Raw genomic sequence first — 27290 nt, 5'->3', positions numbered from 1 at the left:
GGAGTCCAAAGGCGAACAGAAAGGCAAAGCCTGAGGTGCACGGATGAGAGAGAGACTTACCAAATGTCTTGCTTTCTCAAAAATCCAAAAACAAAGTCCAAACTTGATTTTCTGCTTCCCAGAGTAGAGGTTAAAAGGGACTGGAGGGATGGGTTGGTGGTTAAGAGCATTCTCAGAATTTGGTTCTCGTTACTCATGTGGTGGTCTACAATCTTAAGTAACTACAGTTCCATTGGATCTGATACTTTCAGGCTTATGAGGTCACCAAACACATATGTTGCATTTGTGCAAAAACCAGCCTAGCAAAAATAAAGATACTCTAAAGAGACATTTTGTGCCTCTCAGTCTATCACACTATTTACACAATGTATCTCAAAGAAATGGGAGTTTCCCCAGGAACCTCACGTAGGAAGAAGAAAAAAACCGACAGCAAAATGGGGAACTTGTCTCTGGGAAACAGATTTAACAGTTTTTATAGTAAAAATGAGGCAGAGAGACAGACAGACTTGATTTAAACAGGCTAAGATGGTTTTATTGGGACGGCGAGAGGCCTCAATCTTTCCATGGGATGAAGGTTGAGCATACTTAGATGGACCGTGGCACACATACACACATACCTGGGTAGCTACCAGGAAGTTATTGTATTTTTTGAGGTTTGACCAGGAGCAGACTAGGTTGCTTTCCATATCTAGACATACTGTTTCAGGAGGTGGAGCCGAACGGTTAGGCTGGAGCTAAGCCATTCTCTATGGCTAGGAGCTATTATCAAGCATATAGTCTGACTAAATTCCTCATGCTGAGGATATTACCTCTAGCATCTTGTCGGACCACCTTACAGGATGAGACCTGAGCCCATACAATGGTGAGTCAATGATGAGCAGGACCACACCTGCATTGGGCTGCTTAGATATGCATTTCCTTCATCCTCTATTCAAACTTTGATTCCACTTCAGGACCCCGAGGACTGACATGGGTGGTTTGCTGCATCTCTGTTCCTTTCCCCAATGTGCCTTGATTGAATAAATCTCATCTTCCGCTTGCCACTTTCATTTAGTTAGCTCTTTTGTTTTTGAGACAGGGTCTCTATATAACGCTGTCTGTCCTGGAACTCGCTCTGTAAACCGAACTGTCTTCGAATCCGGACATCTGCCTGCCTCTGCCACTGAATGCTGTGATTAAAGGCGTGAGCCACCAACGCCCGGCTTCCTTTTCATTTTTAATTTGGCTCTTTTAATTGCCTTATTGAGGACGGGTGGCTGGAGCTGACTTGGGACACAGGTTGTGACCCCAAACTGGACAACACTTTAACGGAAGTGTACACAAGGTATGCAGCAACTCGGCTGTATGGACTACACGGAGCTATTGAAGAAAGCCGGGATGGATTGCTATCTAGTTCGGTGGATCTCCAAAGGCAGTTCCAGCAGAAGAGGCTTTCTGGATTCACACAGGACAGTTCTCAAGGGACTGCAGGGAAGAGGAGGCACGAGGGGCCCAGACATCTAGAGGTAAAGAGGCGTTAGCGCTGCCTATATCCTATTTGAAAGGCAGAGGATTGGTGTTTGCACGTGAGGGCGGGATGCAAGGAGAGCGAAAAACTCGCTCACAAATGACAGGAAATTTCAGAAACGGAACACTCCGGGGGACTTTGTGGACCAAAAGCCTCAGGTCACAAGGGCTATCTGAAACCCTTATGTCTAAACACCTACTTTGGCGCGGGACCGGAAAAGTAGATGGACCCCCACCGGAAGTGTGGAGAACCCGGTGGGAAAAATAGACGGACTGAGCGGAAGCCCGTGTGGGTCTGAGAAGGTGAGCTGCCCTTTCTCACAGGTGGGAACGCAAGGGACTGGGAAGCCCGAAGGAAGCCTGGCAGGAGAAGGTGAGGGGCTTCCTCTCTCCGAGAGCATCCAGCTTCCGGAGGCTGGAGCGTGGTCGACTCCGAGCGCGCCGAGAGGTCAACGCTCGGTCTTGAGTGAGTTTTATCTCTAGTGTGTGACCTCAAAAAATCACCTTTCCTTTTGTCTTTGTGATTGGAATAATACTAGTGGTACCTATCTGAGGTTATTATTATTATTGTGAGAACTCAATTAAAAACACACGCGGAATAGTTTCTGGCACACTGTAAGCCCTAGATTTGCTATACGTAGGTGTAGATACCGGAGTCAAAACTCGTTAGCTTCGGCCTGCTGTCGTCCGATTACTGGGTTTGACTGTACTTATTGCAAGAGATTATTAAACAAAACACGAAGTTGTAGTATTATTAGAAAAGTAATGAGACATCTGAATGTTTGGAAAACAGTTAAGTAATTGTTACTCGTAATCCCACCATTTTACCTGTTTACTGCTTGAAGCCCTTTTATCTCTCAACCTTTTTGTCTTAAAATAGTTTTTCTTTCTTTCAAAAAGGGTCACATAATGTCCAGCGTGTCCTTGAAGCTTCTGTGTATCAGAAGATGACCTTCAATTCTTGGTCCTCGTGTCTCTATTTCCCAAGTGCTGGGTTTTGTAGTCTGCACCCAAATCTGACCAGAACTTTAATATTTAAAAGGTGTCCTCCTTGAGTTAACAAGGCTTCACCTGGGAGACAGAGGCAGAAGGATCAGGAGTTGGAGACCATCCTGGGTCACATGCGACTCTTACCAAAAAGAAAAGGAAATACAGAATCTCTTTGGCTGGGCATGGTAACAAATGCCTGTAGTCCTAACACTTGGGAGGTTGGGGAAGGAGGATTAGAAATCCAAGGCCCTTATTTACTTTATTATAAGCTAATATTTTGCCAGGTTGTGATGTCGCATGCCTTTAATCCCAGCACTCAGGAGGCAGAGGCAGGCAGATCTCTGTGAGTTCGAGGCCAGCCTGGTCTACAGAGTGAGTTCCAGGACAGCCAGGGCTACATAGAAAAATTCTGTCTCAGAAAATCCAATAAATAAATAAGTATTATGTATGTTGTGTGTGTGTGTGTGTGTGTGTATACGCACGCGCATAATGGATGTATATGGGCACTCATATGTGTAGAGGACAGAAGAGTTTTGTGGCGTTAGTTCTCTCCTCCGACTTTTATATTGGTTCTGGGAGTTGAACTCGGGTTGCCAGGCTTGTTCAGCGAGCATCTTTATTCGCAAAGCCATCTTACCAGCCCTTGTCTCACATGATTCTGATGTGTATTAAATATATGTCAGAGAATCTGTAAGTATTAACAGTGAGGTTTAACCGTGATGGTATTACTTAGGTCTATCATCTTTCCTTTCTTTTTCTTTCTTGCTTTTGTGATTCTTCAAACAGGGTCTTATATAGCCTAGACTGGACTTGAACTTGTTATGTAGCCAAAGACGACTTCCTGATCCTAGCTGCCAAATGCTAAGATTACAGCCCTTCACCACCCTGCTTAGGTCTACCTTTGAAGTGCTCAAATAGTAATAACAGTGTGGGCCTTGGCCTACAGATTTGTCAAACAGAAGATCTTGGGAATCTCATGTACTGAATCAGAGAGCCTCTGTGACTGCCATTCCATCTCTCAGAAGTGGCAGCTCTCAGGGTAGGTACGGACTTAATACCTGAAGAAAGAGAGGAGTTGGTTCAGTAGTGTGAAGCCTCTGCTCCAATATTCACAGGCTAAGAGTAAACAGAACCAGGTATCACTGCTGCCTCTGGCTCTCTGCAATGCTCACGTTAGGCTTTCTTTTTATAGATAAAGTACTAGTGTCCATGTCATTTGGGCCAGGCTCTAGACTGAATTACTCGAGTTTACTTTTTTTGTTTGTTTGTTTTTTTTGTTTTTTTTTGTTTTGTTTTTCGAGACAGGGTTTCTCTGTGTAGCTTTGCGCCTTTTCCTGGAACTCACTTGGTAGCCCAGGCTGGCCTCGAACTCACAGAGATCCGCCTGGCTCTGCCTCCCGAGTGCTGGGATTAAAGGCGTGCGCCACCACCGCCCGGTGAGTTTACTTTTTTGAACCTATTGTTTCTTTAAAACTCCAGAACAAAGAAAATTTAATAATAAATAAATAAATAAATAAATAAATAAATAAATAAATAAATAAATAAAACCCTGCCAGTGGCGGTAACACACACCTTTACTCCTAGCACTTGGGAGGCAGAGGCAGGAGGATCTCTGTGAGTTCGAGGCCAGCTTGGTCTACAGTTTGAGATCCAGGACAGGCACCAAAAACTACATGGAGAAACCCTGTCTCGAAAAACCAAAAAATAAAAAATAAAACCCCAAGAAAAAGCTGCTTTGAAGTTGACACCTCTTGAGGCAGCTTGTGGCACGTACTTGAATTATTTGGGGGTTGATCGCCAGCTCTGTGAAGCTGAGGTTTTGCTTTAGTCATGTTGGTAGTTTGGTTTATTTAGTGATAGGGTCTCATGTAGCCCAGCTGTCCTTGAACTCATTAGGTAGCTGAGGATGACTTTAAACTCCTGATCATTCTGCCTTCATCTCCCAAGTGCTAGGGTTACAAGTATGGTGTCACCATACTTAGCCGTATTGGCACTTTTTTTTATTATGATGCATAAGATAGTACTCTGCTTCTAAAAGCCACTGCTGAGTAATTAGTGGGGGGGAAAGCCTATGAATTATACAGTATATGGTCTCTGTTGAGTTTGAACTTCTGATTCATTCATTTGTTGCTCTCCTGATGACCAATGTTTCTTCTGCTATAGGTGGAATTGGGCTGATTACTGAAGCTTATTTTCTCAGTCCACGGAAATTTTTACATTTTGACTTTTTTCTTACAATGACTTCCTTTCACAAATTACTGACTGGCACTTACATTCATAGAAACTTCCTGAAGCCAAGGGCTGCCTTGCATCCATTTATAGGTGTTCACTTTGTACACTGTTCTTCCAGTCCTCTTCAGAAACAAGAGGCTCCTGTTGACAGAGTCTCCCAGCAAAGGAAGACTGAAGAGAGTTTACAAGAGGGTCACCACAAAGAGGTTGCTTTGGATATAACTTCTCCTGACAAGAAACCTGAAGTTAGTTTTGATAAAGCAATTAGAGATGAAGCAATAGAACATTTAAAGCTTTTGAAAGATGAAATTATGGCTCATTGGATAGGTCCAGAAGGCCGCCCAATACAAGAGGTCATAATGGAGCAAGCCAGGGTTGTCTGGCAGTTTCGTGGAAAAGAAGATTTGGAGAAGTGGATAGTGACTTCTGATAAGACAATTGGAGGCAAAAGTGAAATATTCTTGAAAATGGCCAAGAACAACCAAAGTGCCCTGCTCTATGGGACGCTGAGCTCTGAGGCACCTCAAGATGGAAAAAGTACCCAAAGTGGGTACTGTGCAATAGTATCCAAGATTCCAATGGTAGGTGAGGCCTGGAAGCCAATTTTCTAGTGACTTTGATTGTAGCATGAACTTAAACAGACAGCTTGCTTTTCTGTAAATGAACACATCTTTTTTATATATAGGCATCTTGCCTCTAGGGATAAATAACTACTTGGCCTGAGTGTAAAATGGGGCAGCCTTGTTTCTGGGCATTGTTTTGGGTCTGAGAAGAATGGAGTGTGTCTGAGGAATCCTGAGATAATAGACTTTGAAAGGTATCTAGGGAGATTTACATCTCCAGCTTGGATTAAGTAGGGTCACCCTGTGGCCTTTTTTGGTTTTGAGACAGGGTCTCATGCAGTTTAGGCTGGCCTGGCACTAATTATGTAGCTGAGGATGACCTAGAACTCCTAACACCCTGCCTTGACCTAAATGCTGATACTAAAGTGATGTGCCACCATGTCTGGTACTCGTATTAATATTTGACATTGCTGTGCTGGGGGCTGGGGAGACGGCTCAGTCAGTACAGTGCCTGCCACGCAAGCTTGAGGACCTGGGTTTGATCCCCAGTGCACACATAAGAAGCTGGGTGGGCATCATGCTCCTCCAAGTCACAACGGACTACATGTGTTTGTTTCATGGCTGTGTATACATATCTGTTGTTATTTCACCGTGTCTGTGTTATACTAACTGTGGATACATTCTGTTGTCCCTGACTCTAGTACCATGTGGTTCATTCTAGCCTTTCATCTCTTACCTGTAACTTGCCTCTCTAACAGCAGTCTTCATCCTCTTGACATCCACTTACTTATTAATCCAACCCCAGTAAATATATAGTGCAGTTTAGAATTTCTGTAGTTGTGTTGCCCAAATTAGTCTTGAATTCCTGGGCTTAAGTGATCCTCCAGCTTCCACCTCCTAAGCAGATGGGATTACAGGTATGCACACAATGCTTTGTGTCTGTTCTGCATTGGGGATCGGACCCAGGGCTTCAGTATTCTATGCAAGTGTCAGAACTTTAGCTATGCCCCAGCCCCAGTTTCAGAATTCTTAACCAAAAGCCCTTTCAGAAATCACATGTTAGATTGAAGTGTTTAAGCTGGGCCTGATGATTAGGCCTGCAATCCTAGCAGTGTGGGAGGTAAAGGCAGGAGTTTTGCCAATTCAGGACCAGCCTAGGCAAATTAGTGAGACCCTATCTCAAAATAAAAACCTTGGGTGTAGTAGTGCATTCTTGTGATCACTGCATTTGGGAGGAGCCTGGAGGATTGGAGTTCATGTTAATTCTGAGTTATAGTGAGTTCTGGGCTATATGAGGCCCCATCTCAGAGAACTACCAAGTCCAAGGAGGGCTAGAGTGGTAGAGTGCTTGCCCAGCATGTGCAAGGCCCTGTAACCAATCAGTACTCCATATTACAAAACAACAAAAAAGAACGTTGTTCATTTTTAAATTTTATTTTATTTTTCTTTCTTTTTTGTTTTTTTGTTTTTTTGTTTTTGTTTTTTGAGACAGGGTTTCTCTGCATGTAACAATTCTGACTGTCCTGGAACTCACTTTGTAGACCAGGCTGGCCTCGAACTCACAGAGATCCGCCTGCCTCTGCCTCCCGAGTGCTGGGAGTAAAGGCGTGCGCCACCGCTGCCTAGCTCACAGTTTCTTAAAGTTTCTGTCTCAAGTTCTGTCCTGAGTCCCTGTCGGCCTCTGACTGTCTCTGTGTGAATTCACCGCTGTCTCCGTGTGAATTCACCGCTGTCTCCATGTGAATTCACCGCTGTGTCCGTGTCCGCTGTGTCTGTGTGAATTCACCGCTGTCTCCGTGTGAATTCACCGCTGTCTCCATGTGAATTCACCGCTGTGTCCGTGTCCGCTGTGTCCGTGTGAATTCACCGCTGTCTCCGTGTGAATTCACCGCTGTCTCTGGCTGTCTCCGTGTGAATTCACCGCTGTCTCTGGCTGTCTCCATGTGAATTCACCGCTGTCTCTGACTGTCTCCGTGTGAATTCACCGCTGTCTCTGGCTGTCTCCGTGTGAATTCACCGCTGTCTCCGTGTGAATTCACCGCTGTCTCCGTGTGAATTCACCGCTGTCTCTGACTGTCTCCGTGTGAATTCACCGCTGTGTCCGTGTGAATTCACCGCTGTGTCCGTGTGAATTCACCGCTGTGTCCGTGTGAATTCACCGCTGTCTCCGTGTGAATTCACCGCTGTCTCTGACTGTCTCCGTGTGAATTCACCGCTGTGTCCGTGTGAATTCACCGCTGTCTCCGTGTGAATTCACCGCTGTGTCCGTGTGAATTCACCGCTGTGTCCGTGTGAATTCACCGCTGTGTCCGTGTGAATTCACCGCTGTCTCCGTGTGAATTCACCGCTGTCTCTGACTGTCTCCGTGTGAATTCACCGCTGTCTCCGTGTGAATTCACCGCTGTCTCCGTGTGAATTCACCGCTGTCTCTGGCTGTCTCCGTGTGAATTCACCGCTGTCTCCGTGTGAATTCACCGCTGTGTCCGTGTGAATTCACCGCTGTCTCTGGCTGTCTCCGTGTGAATTCACCGCTGTCTCTGGCTGTCTCCGTGTGAATTCACCGCTGTCTCTGGCTGTGTCCGTGTGAATTCACCGCTGTGTCCGTGTGAATTCACCGCTGTCTCTGGCTGTCTAGACGGGGCTGTACTTCAACTTCAGCCGCAGTCTGGGGGTTTACGTGGACGTTATGCATTAGGGGGAAAAGCAAATGTAGGAGCAGCATTAGACTCTCTGTGAAACAGTGAAAAAAGGAAGCTCCTTGTTCTTTCAGATGTAACCAGTGACACATAAAGTCGTTTGTTTTTCCAGTCTCCCCTCAAAAAATGCATGGAATAGTTATAGTCAGTCAGAGCAGAAAGTAATTCTGTAGCCAAACACCCCCCAGCCTGTGAAGTAATGAAACTAGTAGATAAGTTTTTTGTTTTTAAGGTGGAATCCCCCTAAGTAGCTCAGGCTTGCAGTAAACTCACATCACATTTCCTGCCTCTGTACCCTAGGCACTGGGATTACTGATGTGAGCCACCACGCCTAGTCTAACGTGTTAGTATGTTTTTCCCATGCTGGTGCTAAGTACTTTATCTACGTTCTCCACTCATCCCTCAAAACGGTCCTGAGAAATGAGATCATCCCAGTGTTACTGTGAGGAACTGAGGCTTTGGGAGTTGGTGATTCTGCAGGGATGCAGCTAGTCAGAGGGCGTGAGCATTAGTTCATGGCTGAGCATTGACATCTTGAATGCCAGTTGTCCTTGAGAGTGCTATAAATAAATAAATGCCTAGGGAAATGCATCCTAGTTTCCTTTCCTTTTCTCTCTTTTTATTATTTATTTATTTAGAGACAGAGTCTTACCCTGGAGCGCAAGCTGGTCTGATGGCTGTGTAGCCTAGGCTGACTTCAGTCTGTCAGGAATCTTTTTGTCTCAGCATCCTTAGTGTTGGGATGACAGGCATGTGCCACCACATCTGGACCTTAACTTCCGTTTTTGAAGAGAGTGACAACCTAGGCAGTTAAACACAGATTTGGGGCTTAAGCAGTGCTTGTACTGATTAGCTGAGTACTCCATTATCTATGAAATGGGGTCAGACATCTTGATATCTGTATTTTAGGACTGTGAGGAGGATTAAAGGAAATTATGCTTGTAAATTGTTTGAATGGATGCTAGCTATTATTTAATGTGTGTGTGTGTGAGAGAGAGAGAGGAGAGGAGGGGATGAGAGGAGTGTGTAAGCATGTAGAGGCCAGAGGGTAATGTTGGAATGTCTTGCTGTATCACTGGCTGCCCTGTTTTTGGAGACAAGGCCTCCCTCTGAACCTGGAGCTCACCGCTTTGTCTAGCCTGGCTGGCCAGTGAGCCCCTGGGGTCTGCCCTCTCCGACAGTGCTGCAGCCACAGGTGGATGCTGCCACTTAGTTTTGTACTGTGGGTGCTGGGGATCCGAACTCAGGTCCTTATGCTTTTGCAGCAAGCACTGAGCCATCTTCCCAGTCTCTTGATTTTTAAAACTGGAGCTTGATTTTTGATGGAGTAAAACGGTTGTCATAAAATGGGCCTCTCAGAAGCTGTTGTTTCTTAGAACCAGGGAAGAAAAGTACATTAATTTCCATCTGGCAAACACAAATGAATGTCTGTCATATGGAAACATTGTCCTAGGTTAATCATGCCTTGAACATTACCTTAGAAACATATGTCAGTGTTTTGTACTAACATACTGGTTTATTTGCCTTCTTGTGGTAGAAAATGTGCATAGACCTCCCTGTTGGGTTGGCAAGATGGCTCAGTGGGTAAGACACTGCTGCTAAGCCTGAAGACCCAAGTTCAGTCCCTGAACCCACATGGAGAAGGCAAGACTGACTGACAGAAGTTGTCCTCTGACGTCCATAGGCACTCCCCCCCACCCCTCCACCGCCCAGCGCCTGGTAGCTGACGTGCTGAGGGCTCCTGCCGTACTAACTTAACTTTCTGTACCTTAGGGGGCTTTTGTGAGGAGGCGGTCTTACGATTGGTCCCAGTTCAACACTCTGTATCTCCGAGTCCGTGGGGATGGCCGGCCTTGGATGGTGAATATCAGGCAAAACACAGAATTTCTCCAGAGAAAAAATCAGATGTACAGTTACTTCATGTTCACTCGTGGGGGGCCCTACTGGCAGGAAGTCAAGGTAAAATTTCAGTTCTTCATTGTTGAAAGTATGGTTACATTGTAGTTTCCTTTTTCATACTAATCATTCTTTTCTCATTTATTTTTCTTTTATGAGCATTGGTGTTTTGTCTGCATGTATATTTGTGTGAGGGTGTTGGATCCTCTGGAACTGGAGTTACAGACAGGTTTGAGCTGCCATGTGGGTGCTGGGAATTGAACCCGGGTCCTCTGGAAGAGCAGCCAGTGCTCTTTAACCACTGAGCCATCTCTCCAGCCCCTACTAATCATTCTTACATAAAATAGAGGCAGAATGAGTAGAAGTGAGAGGACCTTGGGAGAGATTTAAAGGACAAATGTTTTGTTTTTTCATTAATAAAATTGAGCCAGGCTGGGTGGTGGTGCACGCCTTTAATCCCAGCACTCAGAAGGCAGAGGCAGGCGGATCTCGTGAGTTTGAGGCCAGGCTGATCTACAGAGTGAGTTCCAAGACAGCCAGAACAGTTACAGAAAAACCCTGTCTCAACCCTCTCCCCCCAAAAAAGAGTCAGACAAGGTGGCACATGCCTTTAATCCTAGCATTTTGGAGGCAGAGGCAGGTGATTTCTGTGAGTTTAAGGCCAGTCTTGGCCTACATAGTGAGTTCCAGGACAGCCAGGACTGCATAGAGAGACCCTAACTAAAAAAAAAAAAAAAACAAACAATAAATAAATAAAATAAGTTTATGTATGTATGTGTCTTAGTTTGGGTTACTATTGTTGTGATGCAATACCATGACCAAAAGCAAGTCGGGGAGGAAAGGGTTTATTTCACTCACACTTCCATACAACAGTTCATCATCAAAAGCAGTGAGGGCAGGAACTCAAGCAGGGCAGGAACCTGGAGCCAGGAGCTGACACGGAGGCCATGGAAGAGTGCTGCTTACTGCCTTGCTCCTCATGGCCTACTCAGCCAGCTTTCTTCCAGACCCCAGGACCACCAGCCCAGGGATGTCCCCATCCACAGTGGGCTGGGTCCTCCCCCATCAATCATTAATGAAGAAAATGCTCCACAGGCTTACCTACAGCTCAATCTTGTGGAGGCGTTTTCTCAATCGAGGTTCCCTCCTCTTGGATGACTATATATAGGTTGTGTCAAGTTGGCATAAAACTAGGCAGCACAGTGTGTTAGCTTCCTAGCCAGTCTGCTTGTGTGTGGAGGAGGGGTGTTTGGGGGTGCTCTACCACTGACTTACATCCCTGTCTCAGACAAAAAAACTAAGTCTTCAGATTTGGCTTTTTCCTGTGATGCAGATAACTAGCGTCCTCCACCCTCCCCCCATACAAGGATTGCAGCCAGAGCTTCTCACTCGCTGTGAGAACACTTCACAGCGTAGCTAACACTTGGGCTTTCTGTTTTGAAGTAAGTGCTAACTAAGTTACCTGTGCTGGCCTTGAATTGTCCTCTTCCTTCACTCTTCCAAGTGGCTGCGATTCACAGGCCCACTGTGTGTGTGTGTGTGTGTGTGTGTGTGTGTGTGTGTGTGTGTGTGCGCTCACACTTATTGCCTCTTTAGTCTAAGGTAAAGTAGTAAAATGCTTCCTAAGACCCCAGGCTCAATCCACATCACTGCAAAAACAAAACCCCTCAGAAAACTGCAGCATTAAAACAAGGAGCTAGCCATTTCATATACATGTCTTTTTTGTTGTTGTTTTCGAGACAGGGTTTCTCTGTATAACAGCCCTGGCTGTTCTGGAACTCACAGAGATCGCCTGTCTCTGCCTTCCGAGTGCTGGGATTAAAGGTGTGCCCCACCGCCCGGCCTCATATACCTGCCTTTTTATAAATTTACTAATTTACCTACTTATTGAAATAGGGTCTTGTGATGTTGCTCACGCTAGTCTGAATTGAGGTGATCCTTCTGCCTTAGTCTCCCGAGTAGCTGGGACTATAGATTTTAGCGTATATGCCTCAAATGGTCATGTTCCAGCTCTGAAATAACTTGTCTCTTTTTTTTCAGATTCCTTTCTCCAAATTTTTTTTCTCCAATCAAGGAAGGGTGCGAGATTTCCAGAGGCCACTTATAGTTGACAAGGTAATGCTTTCCACTCAGAAAGATACCTTCTTTTTTTTTTTTTTTTTTTTTTTTTTAAAGATTTATTTATTTATTATGTATACTGCACATATCTCTGAAGGCCAGAAGAGGGCACCAGATCTCATTATGGATGGTTGTGAGCCACCATGTGGTTGCTGGGAATTGAACTCAGGACCTTTGGAAGAGCAAGCAGTGCTCTTAACCTCTGAGCCATCTCTCCAGCCCGAAAGATACCTTCTTTAGTGAAATACAGTTGTAAAGCCAGCTCAGTTTGTTTTCCGAGGATGGCAAAGGAAAGATTAAAACTCTACCCAGGCTCCTCTGTTGGGACAGATGCTGACTTAGACCTCCATCCTGGGGGACCACCTCTATCAGCATGCTTCATTTTATTTTAGCTGTATAATAAGAGCTCAGAAGAACTTTAAGGAGACTCCATTAAGAGGCCATGCTGTACTGACTGTCTTAAGTGGACTACTCAAAGGGGAGAAATAAAGGAAGTAAAATGTGGGGTAGAAAGAAGCATTCGCTCGAGTGTGCTGGGACACTCCTGTAAATCCCAGCCCTTGAGAGTGAAGGCAGGAGGATCAGGAATTCAAGGCCAGCCTGGGCTACATGCAACCCTATCTAGAAAAAAAATGAAAGCAGTTTTGAATTTGTACTTCTTATAATTTAGTACAGCAAATGAAGAGTATAATAGGCTGAGGCTGATGGGGTAAAGACTCCATTACAGTGATTCCCACGAGTCTTTTGGAGACTTCAGAAAGAACATCGCTGCATCAGTGTAGGAGAGTCTAATCTATTTCTCTTATTTTACATTTAGATCTCTTCTATAGGACTCACCCTGGCAGATAAGGTGGATGGACCATTCTTCCTGGAAATAGATTTTATTGGTGTGTTTACTGATCCAGCCCATACAGAAGAACTTGCTTATGAGAGTTCTCCAGCTGTTAACCCAGATCTTTTCAGATAGAGAACTGGGGCAGATTTGAGTAACACTGAGTACTGGTCACAAATACAAAATAAAGCCTTTCTGTCTGCCACTTGCCCCCAACCTTTTTCTGCTGTACTATGTGTAGGGTAAAAAGGGCCAGTGAAAGAACACCCTGGCCCTGAGACCAGAGTCAAGGAAACAAACCCTGCCCCTAATCAACTCAGGAATTGCAATCCAACCAATCCCAGAACATGAAAACCAATCAACCCCTGAGCATGAAACCAATCCCAGAGCACAAAAACCAACCAACCCCTGAGCATGAAACCAATCCCAGAGCACGAAATCCAACCAATCTCTGAGTTTGTCCCAAACTCAGGAATTGAAGTCCTACCAATCCATACCCTGAAAATCTCTACCTTGGAAAGCTCTGCCCCTAAAAAATTTTATATAAGCCCTGTACCTGGTCAGTTTGGGCTGCCCTTTCTCTACCCTGGCAGAGGCAGCCACTCTTCTGGATTCCTCCCTCCCAATAAATCTCAAGTGAGATTTGTAGCAATGACTTTCTTTCCCCGAGCAGAGCCGAGCTATAACAAACCTCACCAGGGAAACCCTCCTGTGCTGGAGCAGAGTTGTTAGGCTTGCTTTAGAGAAACCTTTCCTGGAGCAAGGACCGTTAACACTGCTGGGGATCGAATCCCATGCTGGAATAGAGCTGTAGGTATTCCTGGGCTCCTGACTGCCAGGATACCTTTCCCTTAGAAGCTGTAACACTTACACTGGGAACTGAAATTGAACCCAGGGCCTCATGTATTCTAGGCAAACATGGAATCCCCACATGAGCACTTTTTTCTCTTTGTTTTTTTTTTTTGTTTGTTTTTTTCGAGACAGGGTTTCTCTGTGTAGCTTTGCGCCTTTCCTGGAACTCACTTGGTAGCCCAGGCTGGCCTCGAACTCACAGAGATCTGCCTGGCTCTGCCTCCCGAGTGCTGGGATTAAAGGCATGCACCACCACCCGACAGGCTGATGGCAATGCATGTTGGTACGTGTTTTGGGGGATGGGATGAGGTGAGGTTAAATGCTATCTCTAAGAGAGAGCAGGTAAGGGGGACCCAGCATGAAACCAGGGCTGGGGTTTAGCTAACAAAGGCACAGTGTAAGGAATGCATTTGCCAGGAAAGTTCCTGTAGGAGCATGTCCTATTTAAGGAAGCAGTTTTCAAATAAGGCACCTCTAGGGCAACTGTGGTTGATCTTATCCACTCTGCCCTTCTGTTTCTAAATTGAGCTTTGAGGAAAGGAGTCTGCTAAATAAATATGCCATGGACATCCCTGGAAAATGGGATGCCCATGTAGAGAGCTTGCCTTCCAAAGACATGAACTTAACCTTCAGGGGCTTCTTCCATAACTTGCTCATAGGAGATAGACTGTGGTTGCTAATGGGTCCCATTCATTTAAAAATGTCACAGAGTGGGCTACAGCGATGGCTCAGTAGGTAAGACCACTGACTGCTCTGACAGTACCCAGGTACTGTTCCCAGCACCCACAAGCACTGTAACTGGAGTTCTAGGGGGACTGAAGTTCTCTTCTGGTCTCCACAGGCACCAGTCAATTCAGCTCAAATCAAGCACTTTCTAAGGAGCCTTGGTCATCTTATTTTGTCACAGCAATTGAAAAGTAAAATAAGACACCAGTTTATTTATTTTTTTGAAAGATTTAATTTTTAGGCCAGGTGATGGTGGCACATGCTTTTAATTCCAGCACTTGGGAGGCAGAGGCAGGTGGATCTCTGTGAGTTCGAAGCCAGCCTGGTCAACAAAGTGAGTTTCAGGATAGCTAGGGCTGTTAATACAGAGAAACCCTGTCTTGAAAGACCAAAAAGATTCAATTTTTAAAATTATGTGTATGTGTGTGGGTATATGCACATGAGTCCTGATGCCCATGAAGGCTAGAAAAGGGTATGAGATCCCCTTTAGGTAGAGTTATAGGCAGTTATAAGCTGCCTGACTTGGGTGCTAAACACTGAACTTGAGTCCTTTGCAAGAGTTGTTAGTACATGCCCTTAACAATTGGGCCATCCCTCCAACCTTAAGGGTCATGTCCTCCCCACCCCACCGCCTGCGCACTTCTGGTACTGGAAATCAAACCCAGGACCCTATGCACGCTAGGCAAGAGCCCTCCCACCAAGCCATCCCACCTAGTACTATAGGGGCTCCTGTAGCTAAGGCAGGCAGTGAGCTTCTGATCCTTCTGCCTCTACTTCCTGAGTACTAGATTACAGGTTTATGCTACCACACTCAGCTCAGCTTTATGAATTTCTAGTATATATAAATAGAACTGTTGGCTATTTACCTTGATATCTTACTATTTCTAGTAACAAGTGCAAGGCCTTAGATTTAAAACCCAGTAAGAAAGGGAAAAAGAAAAACACTTCTTTACAGCCAGGGATGGTGGTATACACCTAACTCAGCATGTACTTGGGAGGTAGAGATAAGAGGATCAGGAGTTCAAGATCATCCTCAGATACAAAATGAGTTTGAGCTACCTGAGACCCTGTTTCAAGAAAAAAGTTTGTTGTGGAAGAGAAGTGGGTGGGGAGGATGTGTGAGTACTTACTGACCTTCGATGGCCACCTAAGTCCTGGGCAACTTATATTTAAAAAGAACGAACCTATCACAGTGAAAACATTTTTATTTATGAAAATCATAAGCATTACACACAACTCAGAATCTCTGTATGGCAGAGCAAAGAACTAAAGCTATGTTTAGCTGCTCTCCTCTCTCCCTTACAGCTAGTAAGGGTTAAGTCTGACAGACATGGCAACTTGTACAGCAGCGATTCTGTTTTGTTTTTGATGGTAACAGGTCAAGTCCAGGGTCCAGTGTGTGGTAGACAAGTGCTGTACAACTGAGGCACACCCTCTGCCCTGTGGCTTTTATTTAACAAGTAGAGACAAAGAATTCTGTTTTAAAAATATGAGTGACAGTTGACAATTACATGAAATGATCTGAACAAGGCTCCTATAAGCTAAAACATGTTTTTACCTTGATAAAATATTGATTCATAGCCAAATAAGATTATTAGATTTTCCAGACTAGTGAACAAAAAGGTGGCCTCTCCACCCTCCCTTTTCCTGTGAACTTGATCTCACTCAGATTCTCATGCTAAGCTTCTGCTATGGCTTGGTGCCATGTGGGAAATGCTCTTGTCCAGGAAAGGATGCAGGTCGTCCCTGTTAGAACTAGCAGGACCTTGACATGGAAAACCCGTCAAGAACCCCAAGGACAGGACTTTAAAAAGCAGAGTTTTACAGGACATTAGGTGAAAACCACTTTAGTTGTGAACTTTAGGATGAGAATGTATTTTCAGAGCTATAGCACATGAAGAGCAGACACTCCACAAATTAGGACCGACAGATAGTTATGGTAGAAAAAGCTTTGGACTAACGTAGAGGAGAGTATATAAACACCAAGAGAAGGAAAACAAATCGGAAGGAAAGGACTGGACGGTATCACTGGGCTTTGGTCGTAACCAGGTTTCTTCGAGCTTCCAAGACCTTCGCCTTCCTCTCCTTTCGTTCTTGCTCGTGTTTCTTCCGTTGTTCTTCCCTAAGAGGACAGACAGGCTCCGTGTTAGCCTTACAGACACTAAAAAAACGTACTGCTGACCTAGCATCTAGTTAAATGGTATCTGGCACACTCGTGGAACAGACGAATGCCAGGAACTGGGCTCTACCCACCAGCTGGAATATTTGTCAGCACCATGTGCAAAGGCTTCAGGTTGCTAGGGTAACAGCATTCTAAAGTCACGCATAGAGCAGGAACCAGAGGACACCTTGGTGACTGAATTCAGTGCCTGTACTTCAAAAGTTAGTTGTAAATGAGAAGTCTTATTCCTAGAAGTCAAACATAAGAGTTTGGCCACAGTACTAGAACTAGGGTCCAGTGACTAGAGACAAGAAAAAAACCTCCAGGCTCATGTTACCTTACACGTAGTAAAAGGTCTTGGTGGAAATGGATATAGGCAAGAGGTGGATAATAGGCAACCTGTATGGAGACAGTCCAGGCGGTAAATCTGATCCAGCCAAGACCAAGTGCAGCCCAGCCCACAGAAGAGAGCCTTGCAGGCCCATGCTTGGCTTGGATCTGTATGGGACTTCACTCCTTACATGCCTAGTTTGCTTCGGAGTGGAGAATTTATACCTGGCCATACTTGAGCACTGGTGTCTGCAGAGATAGTTACATGTGCTGTTGGGAAGACAGGCCCCACAGAAACATGAAGCAGTATTCAGGGTGCATTGCAAACCCAGTTTGGAATCCATTTTGTAGAGCTGAAAATACTTGACAAAATTTACATTTTTAAATAGGCTATCATTGGCGCATGCTTTTAGTCCCAGCACTTGGGAGGCAGAGGCAGATAGATCTCGTGAGTTTGAGGCTAGCCTAGTCTATATAGTGAGTTTCAGGACAGCCAGAGCTACACAGAGAAACCCTGTCTCAAAAAAAAAAAAAAAAGAAAGAAAAAAAAGACATGTTATCATGTATTCCAGGCCCCTAGCTCACTTTTTTTTTTTTGGTTTTTTGAGACAGGGTTTCTCTGTGTAGTTTTGGTGCCTGTCCTGGATCTCGCTCTGTAGAACAGGCTGGCCTCGAACTCACAGAGATCCGCCTGACTCTGCCTCCTGAGTGCTGGGATTAAAGGTGTGAGCCACCACTGCTCAGCACCCCCCAGCTCACTTTTAGGTTATGGGTACCACCCTTGAAAGTGATTAATGCCAAGGCTGAGGAATGAGCTAGCTCTTTAGGAGGAGGCTGTTAACAAGACAGCAGAACACTTTCCCTCTGCCTAGTCCACACATTCTCCTGACTCTCAAGTGCACTTACACCACTTGCCATCTTGTGACATAGCATAAGATTCCACCAGGACCCTGGACTTCCAGAACTGTAGGTTAAAATAAACTGTTGTCTGTAGAATGTCTAAGTGCAAGCATTTGGTTATATCAACATAGAATAGAATGGAATATTCCACTTCTGTCACTACTATGATTCTGTCCCTGACATGCTTTAGTACACTGTCTTCTGAAATTAGAAAATTTGGAATATGAGATAATTATGTACTCACCTGGTGTGGAGATGAGGCTGTTTGTAAGTTTTCCTGTGCAGGCTAACTCTGCTTACACACTCATTCAGAGAACTATTCTCTTTAGATTGCCCCCAAGGTTTCAGCTTTCCTAGGTTAGGAAAAGGACAGTGTTAAGATTCTTTTATTCACAACTCTGTTGTCTCTGTCTTTTTGGTTAACTGCCTATCAACATTTTAATGTATCTTGATTTCACATTCCAGACGTGAATCATATTATTCCTCAAAAAATAAAAGTGTGTTTTAATAAAACCTTTTATTATTATGTGTTTGTATGAGTGTGAGTACAAAGGTCAGAGGACAACTTTGGAGACCTGGATCTCTCCTTCTCCACCAAGAGTTCTGCAAACAGAACCTAAGATGGTAGGTCTATGCAGCAGGCACTCTACCCACGCAGCGGCTCACCGGCCTGCGTCATATAGCCGCTTTTTACATGTATCTGTGTGCACACGCCCTGGCATGTGTGGGGGTCCTTCCACCGTGTGGGTCCTAGGAACTGCAAACTCAGGCCGTCAGGTTGGTGGCATGTGGCTTTACCTGCAGAGCCATCATGCTGGCCCTGCTGTCTTCTTTTTTAACTCTGAGGAAGTCATGAGGGAAAAGCCCTAATACAGGGGGCTGGAGAGATGCTCAGGGGTTAAGAGTGCTTACTGCTCTTACACAGGACCCAAGTTCCGTTCCTAGCCCCCATGTCACGTGGCTTACAATCCCTATAACTCCAGTTCCAGGGTATTGGATACCTTCTGCCTCCCTAGACAACTGCACTCACATGCAGACAGAGAGCACAATACTTAAAAAATCTAAACAAATACTAATAATTAAATCTGTTGTTAATCTAATTATACATCACACTGAATAAAACAATTACAACCAAATAGTTTATCTTAAAATTGTATAGGTATTATGTTTAATAGAATTTTTAAAAAATCATTTCATATTTTTAATGTTTTAAAGATGTTTTTAATTATTTGTACATATGTGTGTGAGTGTATGCCACCTGTGTGGTTACTGTGCACTTTATAGCTAGGCATGGCGGCTCACACTAGTTATTCCACACTTTAGGAGGCTGAAAGAAAAGAAAGGCCATGAGTTCAAGGGCACAAAGGGATAAAGAGAGAGTTCCAGATTGGCTAGGGCTACACAGTGTGACGTGAGACTCAGAATAAAAAACTCTCTCTGCTTCTAGCCAGCACAGTGTGACAGGCTGGCCTGCTCCTGCTGCTGGCTTCCTGCCACAGACTGTCCGCCTGGAACTGCTGTGACACACACGTGATGGATAGGTCAGCCTCATGCTCTGCCACATGGCCTTCGCCACCAGATGAACTGGACCCACCCCCAAATGTAAGGCACAACAAACCCTGTCTTTTAGAACAAAACACCACAACAAAGATCAAACAACAAAAACTGCATACCCAAAATAAAGTCGATCTGATATATACTTTAAAATTGCTAAAAGGCCGGGCGGTGGGAGCAGCACTCGGGAGGCAGAGGCAGGCGGATCTCTGTGAGTTCGAGACCCGCCTGACCTACAGAGGGAGTTCCAGGAAAGGCGCAAAGCTACACAGAGAAACCCTGTCTCGAAAACCAAAAAAAGAAAGAAAAAAAAAATTGAAGCCCTGTCTCAAAACAAAGGAGCAGAAACTCAAGCAGGTATTTATATACCTGTTTGTAACAGGCAGAGATAAAAAGTTACACAGGCTACCTTCAGGCTGACACCAATCTGTTATAAGTCATACTCCTGGTAAACAAATGTGTAAGCAGGTCAGTTGGTTTTTGCTCAATGGAAAATCTTTAAAGTCAGGGATTCATGTGGAAGGAGGGGCAGAAATTTCTAGGACTTCCTCCAAGTCATAGAGTATTTTTTTCTCTTGTTTTGTAGTGTTCGGGGATCAAATTCAGTCTCATGTCTGCCAGGAAGCACTTTACTGCTATATATATATTATAATATCACACGCGCGCGCGCGCGCACACACACACACACACAACCTCCAGCCTTTTGACATCTTTTGATGCAGAACTGTTGAAAGTCTTCTACCAGCCTTGTCCTTCCAGACAATTCCACATACCTTTGTGTGGCTTGTAGTTGAGGGGACGAGACAAGCTTGCCTGGAGATCAAACACTGGCTTCTTACTGGAGCCTGGAGTCTGTGCTGCTTCAGCTGACCACTGGAATGGGGTAAGAACTGAAAAAGCAAAACACCAAAGAACTTCATTTCTTCTTTTGTTTTTGTTTTTGGTCTTTGTGGGACAGGGTTTTTCTGTGAAACAGCCCTGGCTGTCCTGGAACTCGCTCTGTAGACCAGGCTGGCCTCGACCACCTGCCTCTGCATGTCCCCTCCCCCCAGTGCTGGGATTAAAGGTGTGCACCACCATGCCCAGCTAGAACTTAAGTATTTAAACAAAAAAAATTTACACAGCTTAAAACTTTATTTCTTAGACTCGTTTTATGTGTAGGAGTATTCTGCCTGCATGTCTGTGTACCACACATGCCTGTGCCCAGGGACTTATGAGGGGTATTGGATCACTTGGAACTGGAGTCACAGTGTGAGCTGTCACATGGGTGCTGAGAATTGAATCCAGGTCCTCTGAAGAGCAGCCAGTGCTCCTAACTGCTGAGCCATCTCTCCAGCTCCCCAAATAACAGGTTTTAATCAAAGTATCATTTTACCATTTAAAAATATTTACATTATGGGGGCTGGAGAGATGGCTCAGAGGTTAAGAGCACTGACTACTCTTCCAGAGGTCCTGAGTTCAATTCCCAGCACCCACATGGTGGCTCACTACCATCTGTAATGAGATCTGGCACCCTCTCCTGTATACATAATAAATAAATAAATCTTAAAAAAAAAAAAATTTACATTATGGATGAAATGTTTTTGTTCCCATCTTTCATTCCCATGATGAAATGGAATCTTAATTGAGAAGAATCATTCCCCATGAATGGGATTAGTGCATTATAAAGAATCCCTACAGTGTATACTAGTTCAGGGTGGTGGTTGAATAAGGATTCAAATATAGACTCCTGTATTTGAAAGCTTCACCAGGGAGTGGAACTCCTTGATAGGCCGAGAAGGATTAGGAGGTGTGGCTTTATTGGAGGAAGTGTCACTGAGAGTGGGCTTTGATATCAAAAGCCAGTGCCAGGCCCTGCCTCTGCCTACGCCTGCTCATCAGACTGTAGAGTTCTCTGCTCTTTCCCAACCACCATGCTTCCTGCCGAGATGAAACTGTAAGCAAGTCCCCGATTAAATGCTTTCTTTATAAGTTACCTTGGTCATGGCGTCTCTTCACAGCAACAGAACAGGGACTAAGACACTTAGTTTGCCATTTGAGCATGTGACTAGAAACCAGCAGCTTGGTACTTGAAGGGCCTTTACTAGGTCCCCATCCTGATCTAGCCTCCAGAGCTAAGACATTTATTTTGTTATAAGCCACTCAGCCCTTGGTAGTTTATTATAACATGCAGAATTAATCCATATGGGTCATGTGATGTAGATGTTGGGCTCAAAAGCAGGAAAGAAGGGGTGTAACCTAACTACTGAGGTTTGTTCCCCAGTTAGCAGCCCCTAAATATTCTGAATGGTTCAACATTTTCTAGGATCATCTGGGAGTAGCTGAGGGCTGGGGAAATGGCTCAACAGATAAGGTGCTTCTCATGAAGCCGAACAGCCTGAATTTGATGCCTGGAAACCCACATGGTGGTAAGGGAAACTGAGGCCCACAAGTTGACCTCTGACCTCCAAATGTGTGCTCTGACACACATGCATGTGCATACACATACATACTTGATTTTTTTTTTTTTTAATAAAAAAGAGAAAAGCTGATAGCCATCATAGGGAGTGACAGGGCATGACTCTAACTCTAGCACTTGAAAGGTGAAGGCAGGAAGGCGGGAGTTCAAGCCAGCCTCAGCTACACAAGATCCTGTCTCAGAAAGCAAATGAAAAAATGAATAGAGGCCTACAGTGGTTTGGAGCATGCACTGTTTTACCAGGACCTGAGTTCAATTCCCAGCACCCACATCAGGTGGTTCACAACTACTTGTAACTCCAGCTCCAGGAGAAGCTGATAATTTTGGTCTCTATGGGCACCTGTACTCATGTGCTCATACCTACCCACAGTTATATTCACATAATCAAAAGAAATTAATCTTAAAAAATTAATTAAGCCAGCTCATTTAGAATCCCAGCACTCAGAAAGCTGAGGCAGGAGGACTGTTGTGAGGTGCTGTACAATAGTCTTGATCCTGTGTCTAGAACAAATTCTTATACTTTCACAGCTTATGATGTGTTCTGGAGGTACCTATATGTCTCTGGGGAATAAACTGAAATATATCCATATTATTGAAATGCCATAAAAATAACTAAACATGTTTGAATCTTGAAATATTCTGTTGAGTGAAAAAGTCACAGGAAAAAAAGTCAGAGTTAAATTTTATTCATGTAAAATTCAAATCTGGTAATGGGGGGGGCACAAAATAGCATCTCATTTTACTGGGCCCTGAGTTACTTAGCAGAGAGCACTCACGATGGGTCTGGGCTTCATGTCTTTATCTCTGAGCAATGGTAAACTCTCTTGTTATTGTGAGGTAGGTGCTGTTCAGGCTTGAGCTCTTTGTAAAACGACACAGACATAGCTACTAACCATTTTTTTCTGATCACCCCTGCCCAGGCTAGTTCTTCCTGTTTAGAATGCTAAGCAGAATGTTTACTGGGCCAGATGAGAGGTCATTTAAGGGGAGAATTCTGTGAACTTACTCTTCTCATCTCTGCACTCTGTGAGTGTGTGTGTGTGTGTGTGTGTGTGTGTGTGTGTGTGTGAGAGAGAGAGAGAGACAGACAGACAGACAGAGAGTCAGACACAAAGAGAGCAAGCACACATTTTGAGGTCAGGTACCACCCACTGTCTCTCACAATGGCCTGGTTCTCACCAGTTGGTGAACTTCAGAGAGCCATTATCTAAGTCTCCCTGGCACTGGGATTATAATAGGCATGTCAATACATCCAGCTTTCTGTCGTTAGACAAAGGTTCTAGGAACTGAACTCAGGTCCCATGTTTAGAAGACAAGTGCTTTTATTCACTAAGCCTCTCTCTAGCCCTGGACCCTTGAATTTGATTTTCCTTCTCCCTATTCAGTTAGGTCATGACCCCATTACAGGCCCCGAGTCTTCACACCAATGACTTCGCCTCCAGTCTGGAACAATGGATGGCTCTGGTCCAGGAGCCAGCTCTCAGCCTGACGTTTTCAAGGGATTCGAAGAAGAGTCTTGGTGTGTGCAGCAGGCATGTGAGTTTATAGCTTACATCTCTGGTGTTTCCTTCACCAGTGTAAATGAAAAACGTGCTATGACTTTTTGTACTTGATTATATACATGTGAAGAGACTTTAGAGAGAGAGACACGCTTAATTCAGAAGTTACAGGTTTAAAGTTAAAACCTCTTTTTTTATCTTTTTTTTTTTTTTTTTTTTTTACCTGCAGTAGTAGAATTCCTCTCAGTGGTCTTTAGCTTGGGTGTCCTGAACACAGCCTGGTCTTTTGAAGCACTCCCAGGTAGGGTCACACGTGGAGACTTTCTGGCCGGAGTCTTGGTCAGTGAGTACTTATGTTCATTATCTTTAGTAGCAGCTGAAAACCTAAATGCAACAAGAGAGAGAAAGATGTGGGTACTTGTACCAGAGTCACTAAGGGGGAGCTCGTAAGTGAAGCCACCGGACCATCACCAGGTGGCACAGGAGTCTCAGTCAATACTTGCTACGTGAATCATCCTCTCTCACACAAAAGACATGTTTTTGACAACCTCCATTATTTGTAAAATAAGTTTTGAGGGGCTGGAAAGATAGCTCAGCAGTTCAGAGCATTCGATGCACATATGGAGGACCCAGGTTCAGTTCCCAGCTCCCACAACCATTTGTGATTCCAGTTTCAGAGAATCTGACACCTCCTGGCTGGCCTCTGGGAGCACAAGGCACGCAAGTGCTATACAAAAATGCAGTCAAATGCTCACACATATCAAATAATAAATCTTTAACAATAATAAATAAAATATGTTTGTGTTTTTCTGATATTCTTGTGTTGGCCAATGACAGACTGGAGGTTGTCCTCTATCCAACAAACCTACACACACACACACACACACACACACACACACACACACACACACACACGTGAACACTGGTAGAGCCCTTGTCTAGTATACCCAGGGCCCTGGATTTAAACCCCAATGTGCACGTGTGTACACACCCCTATACAATCTCTTAAAATAAAGTCTCTTTACCTGACATTCGTTTTAGTTGCTGAAAGCACAGAGTGTCTGCCTGGCCCCTTCAGACTTTCAGGGCCATGGGACCGGCCTTGTGAGAACTGTTGCCTGGCAGGAGTATGGGGTACAGAGAGTCTTCCTCTTGCTGGAACTGGGGTCACCATCCCTTTTTTCTCAAGCTGCTTTTGAAGGGAAGAAAAAGCACCATTTTAAATCTTAGTCTCAGGCTAGCGAGTTATCTGAGCAGGTACAGGCAGAAGCTTGATGACATGCATTCCATCCCACAGCCCACACGAGAGAGGAAAGAATCAACTCTCACAAATGGTCCTCTGGCGTACACACACACACACACACACACACACACACACACACACACACACACACACGAATTTCCAAAGTAAGAGCTTGTTCTTAAACCAGGTGGGGAGGTACATCCCTGTAATCCCACCACTTGGAAGGTGGAGGCAAGAAGGTCAGAAGTTCATTGCCAGTCTCATCCAGAGACATTTCAAGGCTAGTTTAGACTACATAAAATCCTATTTTTGGCCTCCATGGGCACCTGAACTACTCGTGTGTGTGTGTGTGTGTGTGTGTGTGTGTGTGTGTGTGTGTGTGTGTGTATTATTTGTGTGTATACACACATATAGTATTTTATTTTCTTTTCTTTTTCTTTTTTTTTTGGTTTTTTGAGACAGGGTTTCTCTGTGTAGCTTTAGAGCCTGTCCTGGATCTCGCTCTGTAGACCAGGCTGGCCTCGAACTCATAGAGATCCGCCTGGCTCTGCCTCCCGAGTGCTGGGATTAAAGGCGTGCGCCACCACCACCTGGCTTCATGATGGCCTCACTCACCCGCCTGTCTCCACCTTCTAAACACTTGGTTAAAGGCATAAGCCACGAGATGGCAGGATACAGTTTTACTTGGAAGGTTTTAAAATTTCTGAGGGCAGGAGGAAGCAATTTTAAAAAAGATGTGTGAAACCCAGATAAGTCCATTCACAAATACAGTCATATGATTATAGCTATATTCTCCATAGTGTTAAATTACTTAAAAATTGAAACTTTGCTAGGTGTGGTGGCTCATGCCTAAAATCCTACTACGTAGGATGCTGAGACAGGAGGGTCACTGACAATTTCAAGACAGCCTGACAGCAGGTTTTTTGGATCGCCAGCTGCCAAATCATGGCACAGAGACTTAATATTAGTTATTAAGCTCAGCCTTATCTTATGCTTGTCCCACCAGCTCTTATAACTTATTTTAACCTGTTTCTCTTCATCTATGTTTTGCCTCAGGCTTTTTACCTTTCTTTCATTCTGTATGTCCGTCCAACTTTGCTGCTTCCTCCGTGTTTGTTTGTCTGGCAGCTTCCTGGATGGCCCCCGCATCTCCCTTTCTTCCTTCCTCTTTCTCTCTCAAGCCTAGATTCCTCCTTGTACTTATTCTCTCTGCCTGATAGCCCTGCTATCCCTCCTCTGCCTACCCATTGGCCACTCAGCTTTTCATTAGTACAGTTAAGTGCCTTATGCAGGCAAGGTGAAACAAATGTAACACACCTTGACATCATTTAACAACTGCAACGTAAATAAATGTAACACATCTTTACATAGTTAAAGTAATATTCCACAACATAGTCTTGACTACACAACAAAAAGGCAGACAACAAGTACTTTAGTCTGAGAACATGAATTTTAACAACTAACAAGAAACTGGGAACAGTGGAGCACGCCTCTAATCCCAGCACTGGGGAGGTAGAGGCAGGCAGGTCTCTGTGAGTCTGAGGCCAACCTGGCTTATATAGTGAGCTCTAAGACAGCAAGAGCTACATAGTGAGAGTCTGCCTTGAAATAAAGAAAAAAAAAAAGAAGAAGAAGAAGATAGGGCTGGAGAGATGGCTCAGTGGTTAAGAGCACTAGATGTTCTTCCAGAGGACTTGGGTTTAATTCCCAGCACCCACATGGCAGCTCACAACTGCCTGTAACTCCTATTTTAGAGGATCCAACCCTGATTGGGCACCTCCATGGGCACCAGGCAGGTACATGGTATACATTTTTTTTTTGTTTTGTTTTGTTTTTTGTTTTTCGAGACAGGGTTTCTCTGTGTAGCTTTGGAGCCTGTCCTGGAACTCACTCTGTAGACCAGGCTGGCCTCAAACTCAGAGATCCGCCTCCCTCTGCCTACCGAGTGTTGGGATTAAAGGCGTGCACCACCACTGCCCGGCCACGGTATACATATTTACATGTAGGCAAAACACTCATACACACAAAATAAAGTAAAATAAATGAAAAAAACATGCATTTTGTCTGCATACCTTTAGTTCATTAAGTGAATTGTGTTCTTTAAAGTGTTTCTTTTTTCTCACAATATATTCATCAATGGATTCCATTTTCTTAAAATGAGCCTCATGAAGCCTCTTAAAGTCTAGAATGTATCACAATATGAAAAGTAGTAAGATAAAAATCCATTTTTAACCTTCCCTGTGTTTTTATCAACATTTGTTCTCTTTACTTTCCTAACATTCAACTTAATGTCATCTTGACTAAAACACAATTCTAGAACACTCAGCTTTTGGAAACTCTGGGGAAAGCATGTTCATCTTAGAAATCATCAAGCATTCGAATCTCCACTGGCTAGATCCCTGACATCTGGGTTTGGAGAACAAGAGATTTGTCTTCCTCCACCTCAGTTAGTTAAAGGGCTTATTTAATCATTACAAAATGGACCGTGCTTGTGTGTGTGCATGTGCGTGATGGGGACTGAAATACAGGGCCTCCTGCATGGTAAGCACATGGTCTACTATTTGAGATACAACTTCTCTCGCCTCTGAAAACCGACAATTTATACACTGAGAAAGCACTAGGTTAAAGACTTCTGTGAAGGTTCAAACAATAAATATGTTAGGCTAGAATGGTTTCTGTCTCATTTTATTTTAATCCCTTTAAAAATGTGAAAGCTGGGCTGGAGAGATGGCTC

At 44.4% G+C, this 27290-nt stretch overlaps 2 protein-coding genes across 7 annotated transcripts in view; one reads left to right on the top strand and one right to left on the bottom strand.

The window, feature by feature from the left end:
* Window positions 1–1717: 1717 nt before the first annotated feature.
* Window positions 1718–13038, top strand: Ndufaf1 (NADH:ubiquinone oxidoreductase complex assembly factor 1). 5 transcript variants are annotated; one of them, XM_059259531.1, is made up of 5 exons: window positions 1718–1809; window positions 4660–5309; window positions 9761–9946; window positions 11924–11998; window positions 12819–13038. In XM_059259531.1, the coding sequence occupies exons 2-5, from the start codon at window positions 4734–4736 to the stop codon at window positions 12966–12968; spliced, it is 987 nt and encodes a 328-aa protein (XP_059115514.1). In that variant the 5' UTR covers window positions 1718–1809; window positions 4660–4733; the 3' UTR covers window positions 12969–13038. The 5 variants fall into 5 exon arrangements, with proteins under 5 accessions (XP_059115514.1, XP_059115515.1, XP_059115513.1 ...); XM_059259532.1 differs by having other exon boundaries at window positions 1759–1879; XM_059259530.1 differs by lacking the exon at window positions 1718–1809 and adding an exon at window positions 1816–1972.
* Window positions 13039–15598: 2560 nt separating this feature from the next.
* Window positions 15599–27290, bottom strand: part of Nusap1 (nucleolar and spindle associated protein 1) — a 29118-nt gene continuing 17426 nt past the window's right edge. Inside the window, exons 6-11 of one of the 2 annotated variants that reach the window (XM_059261165.1) lie at window positions 26629–26738; window positions 24339–24505; window positions 23537–23697; window positions 20130–20246; window positions 18047–18155; window positions 15599–16533 (exon numbers count right to left, since the gene is read on the bottom strand). In XM_059261165.1, coding sequence (XP_059117148.1) covers window positions 16437–16533; window positions 18047–18155; window positions 20130–20246; window positions 23537–23697; window positions 24339–24505; window positions 26629–26738 — 761 coding nt within the window. In that variant the 3' untranslated portion in view covers window positions 15599–16436. The remainder of the gene's footprint in view (window positions 16534–18046; window positions 18156–20129; window positions 20247–23536; window positions 23698–24338; window positions 24506–26628; window positions 26739–27290) is intronic. The other variant, XM_059261166.1, reaches the window with a different exon arrangement.

This window comes from Peromyscus eremicus, chromosome 4 (assembly GCF_949786415.1).
Source record: "Peromyscus eremicus chromosome 4, PerEre_H2_v1, whole genome shotgun sequence".
Taxonomy (NCBI): Eukaryota; Metazoa; Chordata; class Mammalia; order Rodentia; family Cricetidae; genus Peromyscus; species Peromyscus eremicus.
This window is presented reverse-complemented; position numbering and strand designations above follow the sequence as displayed.

Excerpts from the sequence above, each read along its gene's own strand:
- Ndufaf1 (XM_059259531.1), top strand. The coding sequence starts at position 4,734 with ATGACTTCCTTTCACAAATTACTGACTGGCACTTACATTCATAGAAAC. Across the intron at positions 5,310-9,760 it reads TAGTATCCAAGATTCCAATG|GGGGCTTTTGTGAGGAGGCG; the intron begins GTAGGTGAGGCC and ends TCTGTACCTTAG. Across the intron at positions 11,999-12,818 it reads GGCCACTTATAGTTGACAAG|ATCTCTTCTATAGGACTCAC; the intron begins GTAATGCTTTCC and ends TTTTACATTTAG.